Below are 17,709 nucleotides of genomic sequence, written 5' to 3' on the forward strand. Positions count from 1 at the left end.
TTCATAGGTCAGCCAGGAATAAGGAAAACGGGGGTCGGACCAGGACATACTCCTGTCTCAGACCATTTCTTATAATCGATCCTCTTTGAGAGAGGTCGATCAAAATCTAAATCCACCTGGGGCCAGTCAATCCTAGGAAGTTCTTGTAAGATTTGGAGTACACCGTCCCACAACAAGGCCTGATCAACTGAATCAAACATGGAACTAAGGTCCACATAGCAGCAATCCAATACTTCACCTTGCTATATTGATTTTTCGGCTAAAGTCCATAAACTAAAACAGTGGTGGACGTTGAGTGCCCCCCCCCTTTAAAACCACCTTGCTTTTGTGGGATTATTGAATTTGTTTCTACCCAGTCCCTCAGCATCCCCATTAGGATTTTTTTAAACGACTTTCCCACTCACATCTAGCAGATTTATTTGCGGATAGTTTCCCTGGGGGGAATACTCCCCATTTATATTAAATGAAATGAAATGAAAAGAGAAATTTAATAAAGCGCACTGCGGCCAAAGCGGCTTCCTGGCGCTGGGGACTCAAACATACTCACAGAAAAAACCCAAAAGGACTAGCCAGGAAAAGCCTGAGAAAAAAGAAAAGTTTTAAGAGCCTTGCGGAAGGGACGGTAGATGGGGATGGAGCGGATAGCAAGAGGAAGGCTATTCCAAAACCGAGGGGCCAGAACCGAGAAGCGGGTGCCCCCGGTACGAGATTTACGAAAGCGGGGAATGTGAAGCAAAGACAGTGATGAGGAACGAAAAGTGCGAGCAGGGGCATGAGAAGTGATAAGGGAATTAATGAACTGTGGGGCGGAACGATGGTGAGCCAGGAAGGCCAGGCAGGCGAGTTTAAAAAAAGATCTGAAATGTACAGGGAGCCAGTGAAGAGACCTGAGAGCAGGAGTGATGTGAGAACATTTGGGTAAACGAAGAATAAGTCGGGCCACCTGATTTTGGATGGCCTGAAGACGGCGGGTTTCATAGGCCGGGATGCCAACGTACAGGCCATTCCCATAGTCAAGGCGGGAGATGATTAAAGCGATGACTATAGTTTTAAGCGCATCAACCGAGAACAACCGAGAGATCTTGCGAATGATACGAAGGGAAAGGAAACATGAAGAAACAACAGAACTAATTTGTGAGTGCATGGACAAGTCTTGGCTGATCTTAATGCCCAAGGTCCGAACAGAAGAGACAGGTACCGGGGGAGGACCAAAAGAAAGAGGCCAATGAACAGGGGACCAGGGGTTGGAAGGGCCACCGGTGAGGACAAGCTCCGTTTTATCCGGATTGAGCTTCAAATGATTGGAGCTCATCCACTGCGAAATGAAAACTAGAGTAGAGCAAAATTTAGGAAGGGAAAGAAGGGGGGGATGAAAGATCGAAAACAAGCTGGAGGTCATCAGCGTAATTATACACGGAAACCCCCAGCTCAAGAAGAGAAGAAACAAGAGGGCGGATATAAAGATTAAAAAGAAGAGGGGAAAGAGAAGAGCCCTGCGGCACCCCACAGGTGACCGAGCGAGGAGGAGCGGAAAATCCGGAGAGATGAACCGCTTGCGTCCTGCCTAGAAGGAAGGACGCGATCCAAGAAAGGGCAGTGCCCTGAATGCCCGCTGCGCTGACACGGTCGAGAAGAATGGCATGATCGAGAGGTTTAATAACCGCCCCCTTCCAGCTATCCGGAAAGCTTCATGTCAAGAGAATTTTTTGAAAAAGGAGATGGAGCAAGCCGGTTCACCAAGGAATGTTCGTTTTTATTACAACTACTGGTAAGTTATGCAGGCCGGATGCCCTTGTGAGTTTTAGCAATCAATTGTTTTCTTAATTATTGTTACTGAAAATCACTCCTTTATCTCTTCATTAACAAGAAATGTTATTGGGCCCAGGGAAATGATGGCATCTTTATTGTAGACCTCCAAGTGTCCTCTCCCACTGAACAAGTTAGTTTCTCCTGTGCTTTTTTCATCTCATTCTGTACCAGTCTCCAAAATGTCCTTACATTGTTTGAGTCTACCGTTTCAAGTTTCAAGCATTACTTTTCAGCATTCCGCTTTAAATGTCCGCTTCTTACCTGCTACCATGTTTTAAGCTCTTTCCTTAAATTATCAAGATGTAATATACCCACTTTATTTCTAAAGAACTATATACATTATACGTATATACATCTTTCAAGCTTCCTTATTCTTAGTTTTAAAAGTCTGCATTCCATATCAAACTAGCTATTTAAGGAATACTTCTCACTATTATTTTTATCTTGAATGGTATAAAACGCCTTCAATTCGACTTTTAGGCATACAACATCTTTAATTACGTCCTCATACCAGAAGGAAAAAAACTGAGGATACGTCTTCAGCAGTGAATTCCATGCAGGAGAGCCTCCAATAAATGTAGATGTTTTTCAAAGAATCTCGTCCTTAGTCGTTTCTGATACCGAACCTTTATAGGGAGTACCTTCATCTTCCTTGGAACGTTGTCCAAATTAAGAGTGGTACTTAGTGGATAGTGGTCACAACTCTACTTTTAGAAACTCAAATTTCCTAATTAAATTGAAGGCCCATGCCTGCACAAAAACAATCTATTGGGCGATTGCCATACTATAAGGTATTCCTATCAGGGATGTCTGCAAACACAGGATCATTAAGTCTTAACAACCCATTTGAAGTAAGAAAATCTAACAGGGCTACGTCCCTTCCTGTAGTATTGTTAGCGGGGAATCAGGCATGTTGTAGATTAAAAGCAGATAGTAACTCCTTGTACCTTTGGTCCACCATCTCTAATTTATTATTAAAATCCCACATTAGGACTAACAAATATTGGGGGTACTAAGCACCTATATTAACCACATCTTCTTTGAACAATTCCATTTCTTCATTATAATCAAGGCGGTTTCTTGCATGCAGATAGACATTAAAAATGATAATACATTCTTGGCCCGTCCTAGAACATTTTTATACCTTAGGCAAGGGGCCACTTGCAACGGGTTTTAATTTCCCATACCCTAAAGACAATTTTGGTAGATATCAGAGTTAACATCCCCCGAAGAGCGTCCTGTTGCGTGATTGCGTTATTTAACCCCTTCGATGCGGCGCCGATTCCCGCTCAGCGCTGACCGATTCTTGCGCGGGCGTGGTCATGACGGAACGGTTCCGTCATGAGCACAGCTCAACCGACGCTCATGACGGAACCGTTCCGTCATGAGCACCGAAGGGGCTAAAGCCTTCAGGTGGATTTCCAAAAATGGATCTATCTGCGAGAGTTTCCTCCACAGCCATGTCTCCTAGAAACACATGATTGAATGCAGATTCTGTTATTTTCCACAAACTCTGCTGCTTAAGCAAGTTATTAAGCCCATGCATATTGCAGGAGAGCAAAGTGATAGTGTGCATGGATTCCCATCCCTAGTCTATATTACTTAAGCTATCCCATCCTTCACCTGCGTCGTACCAGCCCAGGCACTCATACCTATTTTGATTACGGGGATATTCCAATTCCCATCCCCTTGATACAGAGTGATTTGAATAGGTTAGAACACTGGCACTGAGGTCTGGTTAGCAGGCTTCAGTGCACTCTCAGGGTTGAAAAAGACAGCAGCATCTGTCTAAAACTTTGGGGGTGAGCATGAAAAAAAGGAATTTCCTTACAGCTGCAAACTGTATGCGAAGCTTTAATCCAACGACATAATAGTTTCTGATCAAACCAAAGGAAATCCTTTCAGTTCATGAAACAAGCCTGTTTAGATGCCTGGGCCATACAGCTCGTATTTGAAATCAGAATACAATGTAACAAATACACCAGTTTATGTACATGAAGCCAAGCATATTTCTTAAAGATGACTGTATACATGAAATCTACCAGTTTACCCAATGCTTAACAGGGAAACCTCTGATATCCCCTTAACCAACTAAAAGTGGCATCCATACACATTAAGGAACACGGTGCTTGCACTAGATTTCAAACAGGTTTAATCTAGAGTTCACACAGCTGAATCCAACAAGGATGACCATCCATCACCCAAATATTTAGGTATTAGCATGTACAATATTCCCCCTTGAACAACAGATCAGTCCTAAAGTTTAAAAAAAAAAACTGCTTGTTTTTTCGTCCCCATAATCAATGGGATACAAATGGGCATTCAAAAGCTCAACAGTGGGAATCTTTAACATAATATCCTTAGCAGAACAGATATTTAGTGACCATAACACAATTAAAAAAGCCAACCCCTTCACTCCAACCGACATCTTGCAAAATGATGCTACATTCGCTACCACCTATATGTGCAATACAAATATATCCACTTACAATATGTTCTCTTCCTTTAAAATCCGAGCCTTGGTCTTTCAAACTCGGCAAAAATTGTCTTCCTTCTTGCACTCAAAACAGGCTGGTAGAGTTCCTGGATATACAATGAAACTTGCTAAATGCCTTTTGCTCTGCACCTAGCAAATCATTCTCTTACACAGCACAGATACTGGAATCTGCTCTATAGTGGATCCAACCTTTACTCCAAAAACTGAATGAAATAGCCGGATCAGAAATTTATTTATTCAAAATGCCAGTCCTAGCAAAATTCACTAGGAAAAAAAACGATGTGAGGAGGAGCCAAGATAGCTGCCTTTTAAGACACAATTTGAGTTGGCTTCAGCATACTTCCACCAACGGAGGACTACAGCTGAACCCTACAGAATACACCCAAACAGATCTGAGATAGCTTGTGTTTACTCTGGCAGTTAGGGCTGAACTGTTTCTATTGGGGCATGACCAAGGCTGATTAACATACTGCTAGTCTCTCTCTGAAGTGGCAAGGTGGTAAAAAAAAAAAAAAAAAATGGACTGGATTGCAGCCCAGAGTATTTACAGGCTGATGGGATCAATTTTAGGCGTACATCCTTCACTTTTGTTTTCCTTTGTGCGACCTCAGCAACTACGAAAAACATCACAGTGCTAAAAAGTCACATTTTTCACCAAGACAAACGCTGTTGTTTATCTAAAGAACTGATTTTGAACAAGTATCAGTTGATCCATTTTGCACGCATGCATTTATTTTAATTTAGGAGCTTTCTTTTGAATTTGACTAGATTCCCTGACATGGCTAATGCACTGAGCATTGATACCTGAAAGTCAAGAGGTGTATCACTGTTCAATAGAGATTTGAACACTGTTGATTACCACTCAAACATTGCCACTAAATTAGGTTAAAGAATCTAGAGTGATTTAAACTTTCTGTGGACTTGTTTGGAAAACCTCCAGAGGGGAAGTAAATTGAGGGAAGCAAAATCCCTGATTAACTATATTGATCAACACATTATATTTAAACTCATGTTCCCAAACTATGCTAAAAGGGATTATATAAAAATTTTTAAAAGGGTCAATAAGGCTATAAGACAGTCGCACTAGTATTTATTTGCGATAGTTCATTAGCTAGACCCAGACACTCAACTGTTTGTGATCCTACTGCCAACTAATTACTAAACAAAAATACTTAACACATACAGGCCAGGAGTGTCTATTATCTAAACATGTGTTATCATTGATAGTATTATTAATCCTTTTTAAACTTTACATTTCCTTTGTTGAGAATACCCAGACATCATAATTAATATAGACAAAATCTATAAATTATCCAACCCGTAATCATGAGAATGTACATTAGTAGTACAAGTAGTACACAGGAGTCACGGAATCTTGACGGGAAAAAAATCTTGATTTATTTCTATTCTTTTTGTAGATGCAAATATGAATTCGCCCCAGACAATGTGTTACGTCCTAAAAACGGACTTCATCAGGGTTGTAAGTGAATGCACAAAACCGGGTGTATCATCTCTACTTAGGCTTTGCGTTGTAATTGATTGGATCCCAGCCGATTATATCTAAAATGAGTCATCCAATATTCTATGCTCAACTCCAATTCATTAATTCCAACCCTCCATCTTCCACATCAGAAGTGAATTCATTGTGATTAGTTATATTTTTCTTCCATGGATCCAAAGTAACAGCTACCATCTACTGGGTTCAGGGTATGCTAAAAGGGAATTCAGATGTATTTAAATAATGGGAGGTGGAGTTTAAGGAATAATTCCTCCATTTACCTAATACCTTGCTAAACATGATAAGATTGAAGATACCCAATAAATAAAAGGTATACAATGGAAGGTCAATAATTGCCCCCCCCCAAAAAAAATCAAGAACTAAAAGAGAATACAATTTCCAAAAGAAATGATTATCTAGAAATTAGAAACTTTTCGAACAAAAACTGGCTTCACAATATAGCAGATGTCTTCAAACTGTGGGGCAGCCCTCCCTTGAAGGAGCCAGAATTGTTCTTAGGGAGATGCCTGGGTCTGGCCAGGAGGAGTATTTATTATGCCACTGGGGAACATGCTGAAAGCAGTGCTGCATTTTTACTGAAGGAAGGCACAGTGGCTGTGACACATTCTGCAGATCTTTTGTCACACTCATCCTGGTTGGAACTGGGTGGGGTATGGCAAGGGGAAAACTCCATATAATTCTCAAAGTACCCCCCTCCCTATTTCAGCTAAAGGATCACACTGTATGCATTTTCAGGGTGACGGGTCTGCCAATAGTATGTAGAGAATCATGTACTGTATAGCATTTCTAAAAGAGATAACTGAACATGACTGCAATATTTGAATAGTTAAATATGTCGAGGAGGTGCCAATTTCAAAGAGCTATTGTGAGAAATAGGTTTGTCGCTATTGAGGGCCCCAATGATTTTTGTATTTAATTTCACAAAGGGTGTGCTGCATTATAAGGTTTGAATATAATTGTAGCATAGTCTGTCCTGCTCTTCTGAAGTGGTCTCTTTTGACAATGAAGTAGTAGACCGCCCAAAAGAAAAATACCCAGTTTGAAGACAAAATGAGGATGATATTTGGAGGATTTAACTGACAAGGATCAAAGAACAAAACTAATAAAAGAAAAAGACAAACAAGAAAAGATCATGAAAAACTTCATGAAAACACCAACGTGAGAAACCCAGAACAGAAACGCACATATCCAAAGAGAAACATCAAATGCAAGCAACGGACTATAAGTCTGGTGAGGATCTGAATATCATTTTTATTTCCACTTGATCATTCAGAGAAACAGAATATAATGTACTACTTATAGAACTGCTTTTTGACCCACTAAAATTCACCTACTGTTGATGTGAATTTGCTTCAGTTCATGCACAAATTGTGCTATTAAAAAAAAAAAAAAAGGGTAGTTCCACTACTATAAGGCACTCATACGGTTAGTAATCCATGCATCAATAAAAAAGTGGATATGGATAATGTCCAAGATGCTGAACAACAAAGGTAATTGTACGAGACATAGTGATCCAAATAATCTACCTAAAAAAAAACCCAGAACCTTATATACAGAATTATGGCAACAGAATATTACAGACATTTCGGAAGGGAAATTGCAATTAAAGAAGTATCCAGCAATAGCAGGCATTTATTGTTTGCTTAAAATGACCCAGAGGATAGGGCAATTTTCAGCTGTTCTGGTAAGTTAACAGAAAACGTCTCACTACATGGACAAATTCCTTACACCAAATGTGACGTCCCTGTGACAGTATTAAACAGCACTGGAGATTTTATTAGAAATGTTGAGCTTTATCAATAGAGGGAGATTGGTGCATAGTTACTCTGGATTTTGTGCTCTGTCAAATACAGGTTCTGTAGTATTTTTATTCTGACATATCTGTATCCTATCTGGGACATACAAAGAGATTCCTCATTAAGGATCCATTATGTTGAAAAATAGCTTCTTTCTATTTAGTGGAGAGTATTTTCTACAACTGTGTGGTACCACCAAGAGGACATCATTTGCTCCATTGTATGTCAATGTAATGATGGGATATTTTGTAAAAGACACATGCCTTGGGTCCTTAACTGCTTGGAAATTATAAGAATGTCCATGACTGGATTAAGTATATTGATGACCTTTTCTTATTTTAGAGTTCCAGCGAAGACAGACTTTGACAATATAATATGTTGCCTTGTTCAAGAATAACCAAAAGGGAGCTAAAATGTACTAGTTCCATTTCCAGAACCTCAGTAGAATATTTAGACCTTAAGCTCAAAGTCATTATGGGCCTTGAAAAATCTACTCACTCATTCGCTCTGGCAATTCAGATTTTATCAGAACGAGATTTTTTAGGGCCCACTGGTCCGTTCTTTATGGCGAGAGAATTCGAACTGGCAAAGGATAGGTGTTCATTCAGAAATTGAACGAGCAATAACAACGCCTTTAAAACTTGCACGTATCTTGTCACATTTGCTGCACGTTCAAGAAAAGGTCCAAAGCCAGCCTATGTCTTCTTACAAATTGCTGTTTATTTCATCCTAGACATTGGTGTTTATATTTCTTTATCTGACTGCTAAGTTAGAGAGTTTTGCAAAGTGAACTGTCAGACAATTGTGTCAGAGAACAGGGAGTGTGAAATAAAAGGCAGTAGGATGTCAGTTTTTTCTACCACACATTTGAATAGCTTGTAAATGAACTGTACAAATATTTCAAAAATGTATAAGGAGTGAGAAAAGCACTTTTTACATAATTCTCAAGTGGGGTAGAAACAAGGATATTAATAGGGTCAACGCAAATCAGAACACTTTACTTGTTGATACGAGAGTAAAATATATGCTGAAAATTTCTATACATTATTGTTTAGACACTATACAGTTTAACAATAAAACTACATGTCAGTAGGAAAGCGTACAGCCATTTCAATGGAAGAATGTGCTACCACATCTTGCTTTAGTAATATATTCATGAAAAGTAAGATTTATTTTTAGGTCTCGGCCAGCGAAGGCTGCGCTTGCGCAGTCTTACTTGCGAGATTTAATGACTTGGAGAAGAGGGGCTTGAACCCGCCCCTCTTCTCCATTGGCTGGCCTCTTAAATGCTGGCCAGCCATTGGAGAAGAGGTTTGTCTCGCAAAACAAGCCCCGTCCTTTTCGGATTCGGGGGCGTGTTTTTTCCGATGTTTTCTCTGGGCGTGTTTTTCTCTCCTCCAGCCAATGGCAAGAGGATAGAAAAAGAAAAACACGCCCCCGAATCCGAAAACGCCACTGCGTTTCTCCGAGGCATTTCTGCTTCACCTCGGAGAAAGGCAGTGGTGTGCTTGTTTCTCTTCGAACTATGGGTGCTGGAGTCTTTGTCCCACTGTACCCTTTTGTCAATTTTGCTATGTTGACATGCCTGCTAAGGTATAAAAGCAGAGAAAGGAGTGCATAACTTTGCTTCGTGTCCACAGTAGAACTGAAAATTTTTGTTCACAAAGTATTCGAGTCTCATGTAAACATGGTCGTTACACGAACAATACCAACTGCAGCCATTATTTTTTTCATTTCGTTGTTGTTATAAACACTTTCCAAGATAGGCGTTAATGTCTCAACCTAGTATCCTAGGGCAGGCCATAAGCCTGCGATAAGGACACTTACGCATACCCACCAAATTCCCTTCTTGAGACGAGTCAGTGGAACAATCTTCAAACGCTAAAGTCAAGATGGCATCCATTGTGACACCCCAGGCGTGGGCAAGAGCCACATACACCTTTCAAGATGTCCGCCAAAGTGACGCAAAAGGAGGGACGTTTTGACTGAAGTCAAGCCACCGCTGCTTCTGATGATAGTCTCTTTTCTACTTCTACGGAGCGAAACAGGCGCTGGGACTCCTGTGGATACCGGCTACAGCGGGCGGCGGTGCTGCAGAGGCTCTTGTAGCGGCACTGGTGGCCGCTCCTTGTGTACGGTGTGTGAAGCGACAGGCATGCCAAGCAAGAAGAAGAAGTACAATGCGCGCTTCCCACCGGTGAGCTCCCATGCTTTATTCTCTGCCTACACCCCCCCCCAAAAAAATTGTCTTAACCCCGTGTAACCCACTCACCTCAAACCAGGTACTGCAAAATCAAGAGCTTCTCTCCCACAAACCCGTCTTCTATACAAAACCCTCCCCATTTTAATGAATCTCCCATTCCATCCCTCAAATTGTTAGCTCAGCGATAGCGTGACGTGCCCGGAAATTGGCCTAATATACTGAGTTCAGTCTGCCGCCTTTGTTGCGAGTAGAAATAACTTGGTGCCTTGAGAACAGTTACCGATCTCTGCATAGCCTCCACCTATGACGAGGGTTCTTCCTGGTCCCCTCCTGCGGCTGTCTTCAGCACCCAGTCTCCTTGTGAGCTTATCCCCTCTAAGAGTCGAATCTTGTTTTCTAAGCATCCAACACTCTCTAGGTATCCTTATTTTGAGACCGCCGCTACCACTTTTACCTTTAAAATCTTTCGACCACACCACATCATTTCCCCATCTGGGACGGTATATTTGAGACTGGAGCCCACTACAACGCACTTTGTTGATCACCTCGAGCCCTGTCCCATTTTAGGACACCAATTGTCAGTTTTAATGTGCTGATTACTATACAGAGCACTCTCACTGATACACCTGTACTCAGTGGATTACCCATGGACATCTGAAGCTGGACATATGACCTGTCCATCCAACTTGATTTATACATGTGAGTTCAGAGGACGTTAAGGGTTCAGGATATGCTTCCTCGGTTTTTTTTCCCTTTAGGCAAGAACATTGAAACATAAATGGAGTTTGCACTGGAGTATATATGATGTAGTAGGAAGGTCAGTTGTAATCATATATCTGATGTATTCATCACGTCCCTTTGTAATGAAATAGTGATGAGAGACAGGTAAGAGGTGCATAAGAAAGATTGTCTGTAGAGAGAAAGAAGCAAAAAAAGGTAAACTTTATAGAATGGTATACTAGTACGTTAAGCAGGTCCCAGTTAGATAATTACAAAGTGCCCCCATTGTATTGTGTACAGTACGGAACCGGAGTAGTCTGAGAATCGAGTCAAGGTGGGAATGGAATGTGATTTAATCAAACCAAAGTGGATGAAGGAATTTCCTTGACAGGGAAAGTCAGTTAGCGTGTGATTGGTTGGAAAAAAAAATGTATTTATGAGGAAAAAACAATTTGTGACGTGTGAAGGTAAAAGATGTTTGATACAAGTTATCTTCAGAAAGTAAACTTTAGTTGCTTCAGTTATTAAAACACTTGCAACAATATACAAAACATTCGAGTTTAAAAGAATCTATTTAAAATAGCAGATTAAGATAGTCAAAAGTTGGCGCCCCAGATGGTACAAAAGAGTTCTTTTAAAGTGCGGTGGTGCAAGTTGCTTTTTGGCATAGGCAAAAGTACACAGGTTTTGTGGAGCTTGCTTATGAGTTCTTCATAGGAGCCAAGATAGCACAAGGGTGTGCTGTAAGTTTCCTCTCCCAGACTAGCAGCCTGGCCCCTGGAAACAAGATACAGGTTTTATTTACGGGTTATCGTCGGACTGCACTCAACGCTTTTTCCATCTTGCTAATTTTTCGTTCAAATCTGTTTAGATATTTCGGAAGCGGCAGTTCTTGTCTTTGTTTTCCCGGGGCTTGCAACTAGTGCACCAATCCTGGAGGTACTGCAAAGTGTGGATTGGAAAACAAAATGTGTACTGCGGCTCTGCGTCCAGGGATGTGGTCTTTTTACCATACTGCTAACATTTTGTAAGGATATCAGCAATGGACATTGAAATGGGACCATTCAAGGCCCCTTGCAGGCAAAAGCACTCACTGATTTCTGAATAGTGAGTGTAAAAGCGTTAAGGTAACAATGTTGTTCCTGCTTGCATTTCACATGGTTTGCTAAATTTTGCATTCCCCTATGAGTGTTTGCTTTTTCCAGGATGATGTTACTTTTTTTTTTGTAGGCCGCATATTGCTCTTGTCTATTGCGTCATTTAAATTGAGCCTCATCCAGGTGTTTATAGCCGGCAGCAATTGGGTTGTAGTTGAAGGCAGTGTGAGTTTCTCTCAGTGGGACAGTATGGTGTTCAATGGGGGAGAGGATGTGGCACTATGGCCAGAGCTGCTGAATTTGGAACTGTGTCCTTATGAATTGTGTGTGGGAGGCTCTATGTGTGTGTGTGTGTGGGTGGCTTTTTTTGTAGGTGTCTCTATGCGTGGGTGGCTCTGTCTGTGTGTGGGTAACTGTGTGTGTAGGTGGCTCTGTGTGGGCGGCTCTATTTGTGTGTGGGTTGCTCTATGTGAATAGCTCTGTGTAGGTGGCTCTGTGTGGGTGGCTCTGTGTGTGTGGGTGGCTTTGTGTGTGTGGCTCTGTGAGTGGGTGCAAATGCAATAGGTCTCGCATCTGAGAGAGATTAAGCTATTGACATTGTAAATAATGCCATTTCTTTAACCCCTTCGGTGCCACGCCCTTTCCCCCTCCTGTGCCGGGCGTTTCATTAGTGGGTGGGGGGTTCATGACGAGATAGTCTCGTCATGGGCACAGCGCGACCGTGCTCCATGACGAGACTATCTCGTCATGGGCACAGAAGAGGTTAACCCCTCCCCTGCTCATGACGGAGCCATTCCGTCATGAGCCACGGTTGCCGTGTGCTCATGACGGAGTGGTTCCGTCATGCCGCGACCGTTGGCGGCCGCTCCGCCCACGCGGCGCTGTTTCCCCGCCTGTGCGGGGGGACAACGCAACTGGGCGGAGTCATGACGGAACCACTCCGTCATGAGCACAGCTCAACCGTGGTTCATGACGGAGTGGCTCCGTCATGAGCACAGCGCCACCGCGCTGCCCCCCAGCGCTGCGGCGGAATTCCCGCCGCAGCGAAAGGGTTAAATGTTTTAAAAACAAAAACATAAACAAAAATAATGTCATGAGCAATGCCAATAGCTCTAACTTTAACAATGCCGAGACCATTGCATTGTAAATGCTTGTTTAAATATGAATTGAGAAACATTGTGGCCTCGCCCTTGCTGGCAATACGATTAGTGATAGAAGAGGCAAGTCCGAGGTGATGTGCACCCTATACGTGGGCAAGGTTTTTATTATACATGGAGCAATGGTATCCATAAAAGGTCCCCCCTATATATGCTTTAAGGTCCAAGAGCCAGGCACACGGATAGCCGTCCACAGAATAAACTAAACTTAAAAATCTCTACAGTGTGGTACAACTAAGCTCATAAGACTGGCCTTGTATATTTCCTTAGATTAGATGGAGTCAGGCGTGCAACGCCCATTGGGCTCAAAGGGCTTCAGCCCCCTCCCCCCACCCCGGGCTGAGACAGCTTCCCAGGAACACACACAGCCGCACTTCACAGGTCTTTAAAAGGCCATTTACTTGCCAACGAGGCTTTTCTTGCGTTTACGCCCCTTTTTAGAGCCCCTGCATCTCCACTCTGCATATTGCTGGAAGAACCAGCCCCCCCTCCCCAAAATTTTTAGTAGCCCCCCCACCCCAAATTTAGCTCTAGTTGCGCCTCTGGATGGAGTAGAACCACTGTACAGCATGAGGAGCTCAATACCGACGCATCATAAAGCTAATTCCACTTCAGATTAATAAGGAATCGTCTGTCTTGCAAAGATCGACACTCAACGAAAGTGTCACCACTATTGCCTGCGATCTGCGAGTATCAGACATGTACCTATAAGAGTGAAGACTCCCATCTTTGTATAATAAGAAAACCACGTCCACTCATTTGAAAAGCTAACTACCAACAGTGGTCCTGATGAAGGTTGTAGTAATGCACAGCCACCGAAACGTATGTTGAGCATATGTGGGAAACCTCCTAAAGACAACACAATAGTGGATAATTTTGAGATTGAGTCAATCCACAGAACTACCATCAGTGTATGTCACATGAATAAACAGAAGTTTCCCTAGGATTGTTGTCTGTGTGTGAGTGTGTTGCCTGTGCCAGTGTGTCCTGGTTGGTGAGAGTGGTTGCTTGTTTTGCTTTTGGGTTCATATGTATGAATGCATATAGTGATTTTTCATGTCTTTGTGTATTTTATCTGTAATAAGGTCTTCGTTCATGTGAAACATGAAATGTTTTCTACCAAACTTGTATTTTGCTGTTTCGGTCATTGCATCCACATATATGATACAAAAAGTAACATCATACCTACAAGTCAGGACTACTGGCTTTGTCAATGGCTAATAGTTGCATAAGATAAATAAGCAGCAACTATGGCTTGTATCTCATATTGAAGAAGCTTCCACTTAAAGCCCTGCTCACACCACGACAGTGTTGCTGCTCCTGAGTTTCAAAAAGAGAAGGGAAATCCAGAGAGAAAATGACTCTCTTGAAAGGATTTCCCTTCCCTTACAACGCTCACCTGGCGTCATGCCCTAACTTCTCCATTAGTGAGCAGTGTGAGCACGCGCACATCGATGTGCCTGCTGTCACTGCAGTCCGGAAAAAACGCACCGCCTGTGCCAGGGCGCAAAACAGAGCCCGCTAGAGGCCCGTTTCGAGGCCTCCTTTAAAAAAACACTGTGGGTGCCCACCACCGATGAGACCCCGCCCACATAAAGACCTACCTAAGGGTGATGTCAATATAACATATCTTTGACCATGTAAGTGTACTTCGAAATATTATAGTGGTGCATATGTGCATTAGCTTTACAACGTGAACGGGGTTGTTAAGCATTTCTAACACACATATTGGTTTGGGGTGATCAAAAATAAGCTATCTCGGTCAACCTCAAAATGTTGACCACGTGCTGCTTGATGGTGCTAGGGGCATGATCTCAGTAACTATGTAAACTGGTGATCGGGTTCTATATGATACAACCAAGTAGGTCTTCTGATGTCACTTGGAAGGGTGTGCTCTGGTTCGTCTGCATCTATGCGTTATGCCACTCCTGGGTGCCAATGGTCCTGTGTTCCCTGACTCGGCATACTGGAGACAGTTCGATTGGACTATTAGGACGTGACATTATATACAACTCCACTCCTCTTACCCGGCGACTTCCCCGGCACTGGTAGAAATAAAGCTCTCGGCCGAGGTTGAAACAGGCCCTATCGGGCTCCTCTCGGGCGGGTCCAGAGGGCGGGGTGGGAGGCTGTTCCTCGGTGGCTGATTCTGGGTGCAACAGACGGACCAGGGAGAGACGGACGGGGGGCAAAGCTCCAGAGCCCAGGCCCCCGCCGGTTGACCCTCCTCCCGGCAGAGGGGTGGCAGAGCCTGGAGGGAGGGGGGGCGCGGAGGGCGGTGCTCCGGAGGAGGTGCCACTCCCGGCCCCCCGCCGCGCACCCTCCGGCCCCCCTGCCAGTAGCTTATAGAAGCCCTCCCGGGTCCTGAATTGGCTTTTGATCTCCGGGAACTCCTTCCCCGCGGCCCCCTCCGCCGCCGCCATCTTACCCCGGAACTAACAACCCTTCACCTCCGACCCTTCAACTACAGCGCCGGAAAATGAGCGGCTGTAGCCTAGCAACGGAGCGATGCATCCTATTTAGCAGCTGTGTGCGACAACGATAAGGCAGTAGTATGAGGACTGGCGTGATTGCCAGCGTAAACATTTGCTATATGGTAATGGCTGTTTTCGAAAGCACTAATGATAGGGGACCTATAACTTTAACCGTGGAATGATGCTTCTCTGTATAGCGCGTAATTGGAAAAGAAGTGGCATTGTGGGGTGTTATGTGTCCCTACTGTCGTGGGGCAGGTAGGCACCGCCTGATGTCGCGCTATGTAAATGCACGTAATATTACTAGTAATGAGATGACACAACACTCGTGGTCAGTGGTATGAGCCGGAAGGTCATGAGTGACCCCGGCTCCTTTATTTATGCTCTCTGGCCACGCCTGGCCAGAGAGTGATACATTGTGTGGTGGTGCTTCCGGGACAGGGATATTTTAGGATAAGCTAGACCGCTACATCCCATCCCAAATCAGTTCTTTTCCAACTTGTGTTAGAACAAGTCTACCATGCAAACTCAGCCAGTCTGTGGTTCGATCGAGGGTTAGGCCTGAGGTTATAACGATGTTGGTGATTACTTGAACCTCTGGTAGGGCTGACGGTTTCTCCTCCATTGACCACGACTTGAGGGTTGTACTTCACCTCAGGGGCTGATGGTATTTGACTCCGAGATACGTCATCAGTGAGAATGGGCTCTGCCTCTCCAAGTGTGGTGTCGTTACCTGATGCGTGTTCGGGGCCTTGTTCTTGGACACTTGCCACCGGTACTCTCTTAAACCATGAGATGTTTCTGGTTATTACTTCTCCGTTCCGCTCGGCAGTCACGGCTGTCCCTTGGACTTTCCTCACAGTCCACAGCTCTGTCTCGTATGGGGTGCGGAACTTTCCTCCACTCCTGCGATTTTTTTATTAGGACCGTACATCCTCGCATCAGTGTTTGAATCTTTGCTCGCCTTCGGTGACTCGTTTTTTTCGTTGTTTCACTATTCTTCGGGCTTGAGTGCTTGCTGGGTTGTATGGCTCGGGCTCCCAGTTGTCAGCCACTGGGAAGAGTCCCCGTCAAGGCCCTGCCAGCATCAGGGACCATGGAGACCTCTGTGTTGTGCAGTCAGGTGTGCTGCGGTATTCTCGTAAGAATTTCTGCAACTCGACTTCTGGGTCGGTGTGTTCCGCGACCGCTATGCGTAGAATCTTATTCACTGTCCGCATAAAGCGCTCCACTTCTCCATTGGCTTGTGGCCACTGTGGTGTAATGCGGTGATGTTTTATCCCCAAACGGGTGAGGAAATCTTTGAACTCATTACCTCGTCTGTCTTGATCACATGCAGTAGACCAAATAATGCAAAGATTTTCGTCAACACCGTCTCTAGATGGTTAAATGCTGTGGACGGCAGGACTGCAACGCACGGATATTTAGTGTAGCTGTCGACTAAAACCTCTGTGACCCTACCATCTGGGAAGTTCCCGAAGTCAAGGCTCACCCATGACCAGGGTGATGGGGCAGGGTCTTCAGTTATCACTGGAGCTGGTGCTTCTGCGTTTCCAGTGAGTTGGCATGCTCTGCAGTTCCTTACGACAGTGTCTACCGCTTCCTCTAGCTCCGGAAACCACACCTTTTCTCTCATCCGGGATTTCATCCTTCCTGTGCCTTGATGACCCTCGTGCGCTAATACAGTCATGCATTCTTGGAGGACTTGAGGGATGACGATGCGTGACCCCCTCAGCAGTATTCCACACTTAGCGATGCTGAATTAATCTCGGATTCTCCATATTTTTCCCAGTCGGGACCTGTCGACCTCGTTCCATCCTTGGATGTCCTGGAGAAAGCCCTCCCAGGAGCCTTTCTATATTGCGTCTTTCACCCTTTTGATTACCATGTCTGAGTCCATGTGGGACTAAAATTCGTCAATTGAAATCGCCTGTGGGTACGACCACTGGGAGATCATGTTGACGAATTCTTCTGTCTTTCGCTCTTGATCAGAATCCGCTTCCGCGTTCTATTTGAGAATAACGAGTCTCGGTCGCTGTCAGCGCCTTGCTAGCAAAAGCCAGCAGAACCCAGGTACCTGGCTCAGTCTCTTGAGTTAGTAATGCCCCTAACCCCAGTGGGCTGGCATCCACTATCCGTTCCGTTGGCCGAGTCGTGTTGAAGTATTCCATGGTTGTGCTTGCTAGCAGTGCTGACTTTACTTTTTGGAACGCTTCTTCCTCCACTTGAGTCCATCGCCAGGCAGAGTCTTTTTTCATCAGATTTCATAGTGGTTCTGCAATTGTGGCAAGATTTGGAATGAACCTCCCGCAGTATGTTGACTTCCGATGCAGTGGTGGGAGCTGGGGCAAGTTGAATCGCCTGCGACTTCCTGGGGTCTACTTTCACTCCGTCTTGACTGAAGACATAACCGAAGAATTCGATGGACCTTTTGAAA

The 17,709-nt window shown here is 44.0% G+C and overlaps 1 protein-coding gene across 1 annotated transcript in view; it reads right to left on the reverse strand.

Annotated features, from left to right (window-relative positions):
• Nucleotides 1-15,247, reverse strand: part of LOC146798344 (WD repeat-containing protein 20-like) — a 116,441-nt gene extending 101,194 nt beyond the window's left edge. Inside the window, exon 1 of the mRNA XM_085625607.1 lies at nt 14,826-15,247. Coding sequence (XP_085481733.1) covers nt 14,826-15,221 — 396 coding nt within the window. The 5' untranslated portion in view covers nt 15,222-15,247. The remainder of the gene's footprint in view (nt 1-14,825) is intronic.
• Nucleotides 15,248-17,709: the final 2,462 nt, after the last annotated feature.

This window comes from Triturus cristatus, chromosome 9 (assembly GCF_964204655.1).
Source record: "Triturus cristatus chromosome 9, aTriCri1.1, whole genome shotgun sequence".
Classification (NCBI taxonomy): Eukaryota; Metazoa; Chordata; class Amphibia; order Caudata; family Salamandridae; genus Triturus; species Triturus cristatus.